Source organism: Cryptomeria japonica, chromosome 4 (assembly GCF_030272615.1).
Source record: "Cryptomeria japonica chromosome 4, Sugi_1.0, whole genome shotgun sequence".
NCBI classification, from domain to species: Eukaryota; Viridiplantae; Streptophyta; class Pinopsida; order Cupressales; family Cupressaceae; genus Cryptomeria; species Cryptomeria japonica.
In genome coordinates, this window is record NC_081408.1 from 545,914,178 (window position 1) to 545,926,515 (window position 12,338).

Sequence of the window (12,338 nt, forward strand, 5' to 3'; positions counted from 1 at the left end):
TTCTCCTTCGCCTCCCCAATCCATGGCATCTTCTCTATAAAAATGCCTAAGTGTTCCTTCCATCAAAATTCATCCTTCCCTTATCCCTTTTTGGTCACACTACCCCCTCCATTTCATTGATTCTTAAAGAACCACCAAGCCTAAAAGAACCTAAATGTTAACTCATTAGGCTTTCAATCTTCGAGCCTCATCTATTCCTCACCCCTTCCCAATGTGCTTCCTTTCACCTTTCTAGACCTTGGTATTGAAGTTTGAATTGAAAAATGGCTAAGTTAGAGCTAGTTGGGGATTTGTATGGTTCCAAAAAACTCGTCAAACCCTGACGTGGTTCTCATGCAAACTTTGACAAGGTTACAGGTTCCTTGTTTTCCTCAATCATTGAGAGAAAAAAATTATTTTAGGGATTCCATGGGCATCAAGTTTTGTAGAGTTTTTTAGGTGAACTGTTTTTTTTTCAAAGGTGTAGTTTCAATGGAACTTGAATTTTTGCCATTTTTACTTTTAGGCAAGAAAATACTAATTAGTTACTATATTTGTTGTCACCAATTTAGGAAAATACTAGTTGCAATAGACCTTTTTATAGCCACACCTTGCAAGAAGTATCATTGTTGTTTTATCATTGTTTTATACACTAATACTAGTTATTATAAAAATTGGTCAAGAATGAAATTGAGTATTATTGTTGTTTTATACACTAATTAGTTATTTCAAATTCTTATTTTGATGACATGGGGGAAGACCCTCTTGAGTTGAAATTGAGTTCAATGTGTATGAAAGATTACCCACTCATTGTTAGCCTTTAACCATCCTATATTTGTGGATGAATGTTTATTTACCTTCTTGAAGACAAATCATTGGCCTTGCGGGTGGAGTAAAAATCCAGGATTATAAACTCGTGGTTTTGGGACCTAAACCTCATTGGTATGTATGTTGTAGGTTAGCCCAATTATGACCTCGCCAAATCAAAAGTTTCACCTCAATAGACAAGGAAATCAATATATAACTCCATAGTAAGATAGGTTAATTATCTCTTTTTCGGCATAAATTTCTCTAAGGTACAATAATGAATGTTGTTTCTTGTTTCTAAACATCTAAAAACCCATATTAATCACTAAACCTCAAATCCTTATAAATACCATCACTAGAAGGGGTATAAGAAAATATTTTAATATTATAATCAAACATTTGTTTACACTTGATAATTAATTATTTAATTGTTAGTTTGTTGTAAATTTTTCTTTATTTAGTTTGTTGGAAGTTTTATAAAATTTAGTGTTTGAAAACAAAAATTGATAGAAATTTGAAGGAAATTCAAAAGTTTAATTAATCATTCAAAAAAAAATTCAAATGAGCATCACGTGCCTAAAAGTTCCACTTGGCATTAAGTGATTATAACTCCACTTAGCATCAAGTGGAGAAATTTCTAGCTAGCACCACAATTATCAGTTTATAGTGCCTAAAGGTCAATTTGCATACCCAGTGTCAAGTTATGGAAACATCCACCTAGCATTAAAGTGACCAAAATTTTCACTTGGTGTAAGTTGAGAAATTTCCACCTAGCGCCGGCTTTGATTGTTTCCTCTGCTTTCAGCCTATGGCTAAAAATCTTCACCAAGGATTAAAATATAATATTTTAAATGTTAATCAATGATAGGATGAAGACAAATTAAGCACCCAAGTGGAGAAACTTCCACCTAGTGCCAACTTTGATAGTTACTTGGCACCTATGGATGACAAGATTCGTCAAGGATTAAAATATAGTATTTAATTGTTAATGAAAGATAGAATGAAGACAAATTGGGCACACAAGTTTGCTTAGCTGACAAGAAAGAATGAAAACAAATATTAAAGCATAGAATTTGCCTATCTAGGCATGAAACTTCACTTCATATTTTACAATTTCAAAAGCTTCTTGCTAAGACGTCATAAAGAGTTGCCATATCTAGTCTTTTTATAGGCTTGAGAAGCCATTCATTCTAGAAATCTAAGGTGCCAATGATTGAGGCTTCTTCTTGATCAAATTTCCATAATAATAGTATTTTGCATCACTTTTTAAGCACAAGTCTAATTAATGACACTTAAACTAGTAAATTTTAGCACCATTCAAGCATACCCGAGGGTACACAACAATTAGGGAGATCATTCCTAATCAAAATCTTGGTCTACTTTATCCTTCAAGCACAAATTTGATTGTTTACAAGTTTATTATTTGAATTTCAATGCTATGCAAGCAAACAAAAGGGCACAACAATATTTTAATGTGCATTCCACATCAATTATACCTATTTCTAGTGATTTCATGCTTGCCAAATCACTACTACAATGATTGTACCTATAAAATATTCTTTTCTAGTTTGATATAGTGATCTCATACAAGCAAAATTATTTTTCATATGTTGTGATAGTGGGGGGTATTTTGAAATCAAGGTGGGTATTTTGAAATCAAGGTGTTATATGAACTTGACGAACTATTGGCAATGATCCATTTCATGTCCAAGCATCCATAAAACAACATTTAACAAAAGAATGAGTGCCCAAGTTTTACTTTGCCATTAGTGTCACAATTCTTCAACCAATCATGAAATAGTTCCACTCTTTGATATCTAATGCCCAAAATATCCACCTAGCCCCAAGTTATAACAGTTGTTTTTTTCATTTTCCTTGTTCATTAATGCCATAAAATCTCCACTTGAAGTTAATGAACCAACACTTCCACCAAAAACTAAATGAGTGCCTACACTCCATGGGGCACCAAGATAATATGTTTTTCTTGCCAAAACAAAGTGAAAATATAGCAAACATGACACTAAACTTAGTAAAATGAAAGGTGAACATCAAATAAAGTGAAACAAAAGAGGAAAAACTATGGAAGTGGGCCCTTCATTGAAAGTGATACCCAATATAAAGTATAACATTTTTTTTTAAGAGATAAAAATAATTGAAAACAAAATTAGAAGAGAATTAAAAAAAAGTAATATTTTATATTATTTTAAGAAGATAAAGATATAATTACTTTCAATGTAATTTTTTTTCATTATTTTTGAAGCTACAAAGAACTATAGCTTAAAGGTTATAAATATGTCGTTATTTTCATATGTTGCAGTTTCTTCAAGATCAAATTGATTATTGATACAACTCCAAAGATCTTTGGAGTAATCTTTAGATAAGTGTTATTATTTATGTTTCAATAACATAATTGAGAGAACTCATTAGTGAAATGGGAGTTCTTCGAAGTTTCCTGCTAACCTTGGAGATTAAAAAATTAGATAGGTCAAAAAACAAATCCTATGATGTTTATATTAGCAAGCTTGCTTTTGTTTTAAATTTAAGAGTAGATTAAATCAAGGAGCTAGCTTTGCAAACTTGAAAAAGGATTACCTCATCCACTCTTCTATGTTGTGTTGCCATGAAAGTGAGAAATTAGAACACTAACAATTTTATATATTTAGATTCATATATTCATATAAATAGATTCATATACTCATATAAGTGAAACTAGCATCGATAGAACTCTAACTATATATTATTTTATAGATGCAGCTAATTAACAGGAAAATACAAACAGTTCATAATTAAGTAATGGCACAGCTTAAGCACCCTCTATCCACGTGAAAGTCTGTTCCAGAGGTGTATAGGATAGATGCATCATAAACAAATATTGCAAAATTAACAGTGGCGTATTTGACTTTGGAACATTATTTGACTACTGACGCCTTCCAATGCTTACTGAACATACACTGTAAGTTCTTCTTCTTAAGAAGAGATTCAAGATAGTGTTGATTCTTATCACAAGGCATGAAGTCTTTCAATCGCAATTCTGATGCTTTGTACATATCAGTCATGGCAGCCTTCCCCCTTTCCCTCTTTACAATATTCAAGACACTAGTAACCATGTCTAATGCAAGGCCTACTTTTAATAAATTCCCCGGCTCTATCCCCCCTTCCTTAATTATCCTTGTACATTCTGCAAATGAAAGGATTTCTGCTACAACCATTTTGCCAAGAATCCCACCAAAGAAGTCAGGTGCCCTGGGAGCATCAATAATACGGTCTTCCAAGGAGGATAATGAGATTGCTAACCTGAAAATAAATTATGAATTTTCAATTCATGTAAAAAATTATCACTTAACAAGTCACGGGAACGTCAAAACAAAAAAATGCTTATTTTGTCTGAGACTTTTGGGCAAAAAATTAGCACTGACCCTCTTATGAGTTGCTCACGATTTAGTATGGCAGGCTTTCTCTTGTGCAGGTGTACAAGTAACTTTGAAAGCAAATCCCTTTCAACATCTTTCCTGTCAAATGAATCTATCACCCATTGGGACACCATATCTGAGTGAAACCATGCTGACTTAAGGTCATTCACACACAAAGCAGCTTCATCCATATCTCTCACGCTGCAGGGCAGACAAATGCCAAACAAACATTATAGAAACATAAAACTAACCAATGCAGTAACTGTTAGTGCTCTTTCAAAAATGGCATACCTGTAATACTCCTTTATTGCCAAATCTGACTTTTCCCTCAGCGAATGCTTGGCCATTGGTATCTTATCTAGTGAATCTTGCAGTTGGTTTCCATTATTCTCTATGACCTCAGAATTACCAACAGAACATTCTTGCTTCCTAGAATTTTTACTCAAGGGAGTGATAGAATTTCTTTCCTGAACAGATGGCATCAGCGACTGCTCAAATGAATTTGGAGTTATTGCTACAGAAACAGTTTTTAACATATATTCACCCCTTGCGGCCAACCCTTCACAATCAATAATATTACTCTGACCTATCATTTGTCTCAAGTTTGCTTGTTTGTTATCCATAGGAAAAACTTGGCGGGCATCTGCTGCATCGTTCTGTACAAGTAAAACAGGTTGTTTCCTATTTATCACTCCCCTGGTAAGACCTCCCTGAGGTCCAAGTGTCAAAGGAACTTCAGATGGTCTGTGTCTTGACTTCTTATGTATGGACTTCCTTTCTGAAACAAGCTTGCTTTCTAATCTTACATCTTGCCTACCATAAGCATGTATTCCCCTGTGAAGCTGGGCTTCCCGAATCTTCTGAACCGAACCTATTGGTTGACATGAAGAAAATTCCATGGATGTAGATTTCCATGAAGCGTAGTCATTGAGTGTAGGGATCCTTCTTCCTGAAGAACCACTTGCATGCCCACGTTTTGAACGGACACTATGTGCTTGACGCTGTTGAACTGCATCTCTATGCACTTCTTCAATCTTTTTTGGACCCTCTACTCTTCTCCTTTGTTGCCATCCATTCTTCCTAAGATCAATCACATCCTTCAACATGAACCTCAGCCTAGAAGGTAGCTCTGGATTATTACATAATCTGGTCATTATCTCAAAATAAACATCAATGTGCTCTCGGGCCTTTGACTGATCAATCATGTGCCCAATAGTGCTCATCAATTTGCACAGTGCTTCAACATCTTCTTCATCAGGATTCTCATGCTCTCCAAGTAACTTCTTGATGCATTCATGCATGATACGCTCACTCAACATGCTTATTTTGTATAGTTCACCAATGAACCTTATATTTCCTAGCATCCGTCTCCGTGCCTTGATTCGCTTATATTCTCTGGATTCATTAGATAGTTCCACTTCAACATCTTCTTCAATCTTATCAGCTTCTTCCCATTCCCTTTCACCACTTTGAAACTCTTCTTGGCACCTATTGAGAAGGACTCGCTTGAAAGTTATTTGTTCATTATTTTCATAAAATTCTGGCAGCTCTGCTGCAAGATGTATACAAAACTTTGCATACATCTCACAGAATGTGGGCTCCATTACGGCTTTATCAAAAATTTGAGATATCACCCCAGTAAGAGTAAATGCAGAATCAATATTCACTTCTTTAACCTTATAAAAAAGTTTGTCAAAATTCTGAGGTGTTAATTTGTTCAAAATTGCCTTAATTTGTCTTTGTTTTGAGTTTTCCTCATCAGAAACTTTGCCAATTTCATACTTATTATTGGCTTTGTGTATTGCAGGTAAATTATTCCATGTAGGAAAAAAACCCTTTTGGAAAGAAACAGAAGAGTGCTTGCAATGCTTCCACCTATTAGCATCACATGTGTTCCTCCGACTGTCACCCAAAGGAACAGACATTTGTCTTAAAGGATCTCCAGGAATAGAAGCAGGAATGGATGGATTCACTGCTGCTCCATGCACATTCCTTTTAAGTCCAGGATTCAAACCACACCCAGGTCGAAAGCCGTCAGCAGGCCATTCAGGACCAGCTACCTTTTGAATATCATGACCTGAAGAAACATATCCACCTGACCTGATCCTTCTATTATCACTGCCTAAATTGCTAATTAAATGCTCAGATTGATCACCACTATTAAGCGGACAATCAAAAGCCCTTCCAATATTGACAGATGTGTGTGTTTCATATGAATGACTAAAAAATCGTGAAAATTTGAAGAGATGTTCTGCTAAGTCAGGTTGAATTTCATAGTGAGAAGGAAGATTTCTGAATTGATCCATAAATGTTAACAAGAAATCTCTTGTGTACTTCCTGTATTCCAGACTTCTAGCTTTTGGGACATCCACCTGCACTGTTTTTGTAAAATTAATGAGCCTGTTTTCCATCAAATTGTTTTCAGTTGGAAGTTCTGCTAAGCGTTCGCTATCATCTAATTTTATTTGGATTTTCTTGGCAGATCTAACTGAATGTTTGCCCTTAACAGAAAGCCTGGCAAAATTAGATGTGTTTAGACAACTAACATCATCATTCTTTTCTTCTGGTGCTTTATATGCATTAGACAAGTCATACAAGTCACCAGTTGAACTGGAAGCATCTGCTCTGGCTAGATATTTCTTCTTCTTTTTCTTCTTCTTCTTCTTGCTACTATTATGCTTCATTCTAGAACCAAGTGAAGCCTGAGAATTGCTTATTACTGAGACACTTTCAACCTTTTCTTTAGCACTAGGCGTAAGACCCACAGGCTTATCTTTCAAATTGACACTAGCCCTTTTTCTAGCACCCTCTGAAACTTTCTTCATTTCTGATTCTGTGACAAAGGATACCTCATGCATAAGCATTGCTTCTCCTGATTCGTGACCAAATTCACAATGGGTCTTCATATCATGCACTGCAACTTCTTTGACCTGAGAAGAATCACCTTGCTTGAATTGAATAGTAGTTCCAATAATATTTTCATTCTCCTTTGTACAAGGCTCTTGTAATGTTGATTGTTCATCCACAGCTTCCAAAGAATGCTCTTGAGACATGCTTACATCTGAACCTATTTGCTTCCTATTTGATCCATCAGGAATTTCACTTGAGACGACTGATGGAAATGATTCCTCGGTCTTTTTTTCTGCAGTTGGAGGGGATTTTTGAAGGAAGGTATTAGAATTAAAGACTGCCCTAGATTTAGTAATGATGTGGGAATTTCCATGCAAAGAGACAGCAGCAGAAGTTGAATCAAACTTTGTAATGCCATTATTTTGACTTTCATATGCATCAACTACATGATTTCCAACTAGCAGAACGTCATTGTCACTGATTATGGAGTTCACAGAAGAATTATCCAGATTCACCATTTCAGCTGTTTTTTCCATTTTGAAATTTCTGGTACTTGCATCTAAATTAATATTTGTTTCTGTAATTTGTGCCACATCCATTGGCCTTGGATGTTCAATGATCTCATTAACTACTTTATCATCGCTAACTCGACAGACATTAACATGTCCTGCAGTCACTGTAGTTCTGTCTGCAGAAAATTCTTCTGCATTGAATAGCTCCACTTCATTCAAGTTCCCGGATTCTTGTAATACAAATGATCTTCCATCACCAGATAAATTATTGACAAAAGAATGTGAGGAAATGACAGAAGAGGAATTAACTAAAGCTTCCTTTGGGTCATCAAATTTTGATGCAGAAAATGACTTCTGCTGAATCTTTTTTTTGTTTCTCTTGTTTGAATGCTCCACTGTTGTTGGGCTCGATGCTTTGACAGATTCTCCTTTCTGAAGTCCATGGTTAGAGATTTTTGGTCCTCCTGTTGGTTCAGGAACTGAAGCATCGGATGAAGCCATATCAACATCTGGAGTCAATTTTATGGAAACAGATGTACATGGAATTGATTGTTTAATGCCACAAGTAGCTGAATCCACTACAGATCTTGTTCTATCATAGCTAAGGGTTGATGTCTCACTTGCTAAAGAAGACAATAAACCACTTTGAGTAGCTGAACTCCAGCAATTGCCTGGAGAAAGAATTTCTGATGAATCCAACTCTCCACTGCATGTGACAGATGTACTGTTTGGCAGATAAGTGTCATCAACCTGAATAAAAGATGAAGAGGTAATTATATGCTTTTCTGCAGGCAGAGAAACAACAGATTGTACTCTCTCATTATCTGTTGCCAAATAAATTGGCACTGCATGGCCAGGAAGAACACTAATCCTTGGAGTCCCAATACTAGCTCTGGGAGCAAGAGGCTGGGTGCTCCATGCAGAGAATGCCGTGTTTTGCTCAGGAACCCTCAATGAGCCCATAGGAAGAGAAGTCTTCGGACGCTGATAAAATGTAGGCAACGCATGCCTATATGATCTTTCCTGTGCTGAGTAAAAATTCTGAGTCTGAAAATCAACTGGAGGGCATAACTGAGGAGACTGGTTAGCAGCTGTTCTCTGTGGCATGATTGGGGAACCTGGGAACGAAAGCATACAAGTATCCATATATGACTCAGATTTCTTACACTTCGAATCAAACCTCAACTCTTCATGAGTCACAGGATGAGTGATCTTAATGGCCCTATTGAGATGTGGATTAATGCAATGATCTTCAACCGGAGGCCCAGACTGTGTACCAGGGATCTGACTAGGTTGCTTACTTCCAATACTAACAATGGCTCTAGAGCTCACAGGATGGGCTATCTGTGACAATTGTTGCATTGGTAATCGAAAAGGAATGGGATTAAGATGCTGAGGCACACCATGTGATGTGTGTAGAAGCATAGGCTGTTGTAATCTGAAACATTGCCCCTGCAGCATCATTGCCTGTTGTGAATGCAAGGCAGTTGGCTGTAATGATGACAATGGTTCCAGAGTACCACCTGACAATTGTGCTTGTGAAGTAGGTACTGAATATTGCATCTGTACTGGAACAGACTGAGTCTGAGTCTGTTGAAACTGTACTGGATTTCCAGCTCTGGCTATAAGACAATGGTTCGGCGAAGGGAAAGGAAGTCCATTTGCATGTAAATATCTTCTTCCTTGAACCTGAGACTCTTGAAGTGGATTCTGCAAACAGGAGAAGAACAAGTAAAACAATGGAGAAGCATTAAGATAAGATATTAAGACACTTGGAAATAATGCAAAAATCAATCTCAAATTACACTCGTTTAGAGAGGACTAAATGGAAGTTTTTTAGGGGCGCAACATTTGCAGCATCGTACTATGCCAGAACTAAACAATAAAATATAATGCCAAGTTTAGCTTTCTCAATCAGTAAAACCTGAAGCTGCTATGTGCTGTTTCTGCATTTAGACTGTGTGTTTTTATTTGCATCAATGTACCAGATCACACTCTAATTCATCAACATGATGAAAGAGAGCTCAGGAGTAGAAAATGATGATGCAAATAAAAACACAGTCTAAATCCAGAAACAGCACATAGCAATATTATGCATTGTGGAAAACTGATATCACTAAAAACTGAAGCTTACAAGCCATCATCACTCAAGGGACACACATGAAACAGAAAATAATCAATAGCCTGTTGAAAAAGCAACTTAAAAATCCTAGTTATATTTCTACTCACAAAAGTTATGACATACTGAGCTACTTTTTATGGCTATCTAGAATGCAAGAGAGGGAAAACACAAACTAAAATGCATTCTATGCAAACAGAATACAGATTAAAAATAAATCTTCCGCAAATTCTAAGCAAACCTGCATGCCATTTGCGAATGCAGGAGATATGCTACCAAACTGAAATGCAAATGGTGGTTCAATTGCATCTCCGTAAACCTCTTGAGAAGTACCTGTATCATAAATGCGTGCTGTTAGATTAGTATTAACTATTATAATAATGAGAAAGGCTACTTAGCAGCACTAATCCCAGGGTGAATCAGACTCCTCATATTTTACAATTTAATTTAACAACACAATAATGAAAATGTATTACAATGTCAGTAATCACAGGACAGTTATAATTTTCTTGTAGAACTTGGTAAACCATATTGCTGTCAATTTTTTCAACAAGTTGCATAAAGTTCCACCAATGTTGGGCATCATCAGTCACAAAATCCAATTTGGCCTTAAAAATAAAAAAATAAAAAGTTTTACCATAATCTAAGTTGCATATTGTCATCAAGAAGAAAGCTATTAAGTGAAGATTTACTATGAGAAAGTCCAATAAAAATATCATCACGTTAGAGAATGAAGCCAAATAAAAACATCCCATACATGAATCTCCAATCTCCAACTCTTTCAATCAATAAAAACATAATTTCAAGTGATAATGTAAACATTTCACCTCCTATCAACATAGGTGATCCTGCTTGAGAAATTTGACTGGGAATCTTTGAAAAAGCTGGTTTTGGGGAAACCCCAATGCTTCCAAGACCAAATGCATTAGGCTGCATTGCTGAAGGTGAAGATGGTAGCTTGAATATCCCTGCAAAAATTTAATCAATGCGAGTATGATGAACAGAAATGATAATCAAATTGAACTAAAACAACAAAGCTTGTCAAAATGGAAGGACTCTGCACTTGAGTCTTATTGGGCAAGCTGACCCACTATGTAAATGGAAATTCATAAAACAAAGTGAAAATATCCATTGCTTAGGTATTCCATTTGGCATTCAGCTCTCTATGGCTGAACAATGGCTTTGACTACTGGAAAAAATTGAAAAGATGATATTAATTAGCTCGATACCCTTATCAGTAAAGTTACAAATGTGAACATAATTCGAGGAGCATGTTATATGTTTTACTCCTGTTTGTTCCCCTCCAAAGCATCTCATAGATTGCTTTGTCATGCCCCTCCCTTAGGCTGACCCAACTTGGTCTTAAATAAAAAATAAAAATTGTTTCTCAACACTGCCAACATATTCAAATCATAATAAATATTTAAATATAAAATATTTTATTAAAAATTTAAATTTGAATTGGGGTGCCAAACTTTGTGTTCATGAATCCTATTTCCTGGCCATGTATAGATGTAGGTTTAGGTGCCATTTTGGGGGCACTTTTTGGAATTGAACTTCTACTATTGCAACAAGATCACCCTGCTCTAACAGGGATGAAAATATCTGAATTGAGTGCCCTGATCTCAGCATGAAACCCCTGCCTATTGTTTCAATCATTATATTGTTTTCTTGAATGCAGACTTCTAATTTTGACAATCATAGTTGCTGATTACATCCAATTATTACACAGGTGAAGCGAACAGGACAAGATCAACACCTAGCAATTCAGCACTAGCTCTTTCAGACCATTGTTGGCAGCAAGGCACTTGGCAGATCACACCATATTACTTTTAAGGCATTTTCTTGGAGGATGGTACCAAATCTAGAGTATTTTTGAAGGCAAACTGAGTGCATCTGTCATAGGCCACCCCACATGCTTAATGAACAAGCTTAACTCCAGATCTGATTGCTGTTGGTGTTGACTGAGTCCCAAATATTTCCCTACAGAGTAGGCAAATGAGTCCTCACTCCAACGCCAGAGATCACAGTTCATTGACAGAAGGTATAAGTGCCTCTTTTGCAGATATAGCATAGCAGACGAGCCTAGAATTAATGAGCACCCTCTGAAACATGCCCAGAACAAATTTCTCCATCAAATTGGACCCTATGTGTGAATAGATACATTCTCATTCATCCAACATTCTGAGCTAGGGTTCGCAATCCATCATTGGGGTTTAAGGTTCTTAAGCCTCAAACTAATAAGAGGGAAGGCGTTTTACAGACCTAGAGAAAAAAGTCATTGGATCACCACACCATCCTACCCAAGCAAGTTGAAGGACAGATAACTGGAGAGCTACAAAGGCCTGAAGTATCCCGCCATTTAAGAAGCAGATGTAGCATGATCCCTTTGGTACCTACACCAGACACTTGAGAATTTATTGTTGCCATCCCAACTAAGCAGTTTGTACAGTAGGGATCTCTTTTATAAATACATCGGGCTCATATGTCTTGTTAAAATCAACTGCCAACTGAAATTAAACATTTGCAATGTAATTTGTTGTGGCTAAATTTTCTATTCGGGTTATTTGTCAATCTTGAGGGAAACTGAAAGTATTATGTTACTACTATTTGAGTTTGAATTTGTGATTTTGTGGTTGGTGAAGAGACTCAATCCTAGGG

At 36.2% G+C, this 12,338-nt stretch overlaps 1 protein-coding gene across 1 annotated transcript in view; it reads right to left on the reverse strand.

The window, feature by feature from the left end:
• Positions 1-3,501: 3,501 nt before the first annotated feature.
• Positions 3,502-12,338, reverse strand: part of LOC131034992 (eukaryotic translation initiation factor 4G) — a 41,057-nt gene continuing 32,220 nt past the window's right edge. Inside the window, exons 3-7 of the mRNA XM_057966624.2 lie at positions 10,505-10,645; positions 9,919-10,010; positions 4,488-9,268; positions 4,203-4,397; positions 3,502-4,080 (exon numbers count right to left, since the gene is read on the reverse strand). Coding sequence (XP_057822607.1) covers positions 3,696-4,080; positions 4,203-4,397; positions 4,488-9,268; positions 9,919-10,010; positions 10,505-10,645 — 5,594 coding nt within the window. The 3' untranslated portion in view covers positions 3,502-3,695. The remainder of the gene's footprint in view (positions 4,081-4,202; positions 4,398-4,487; positions 9,269-9,918; positions 10,011-10,504; positions 10,646-12,338) is intronic.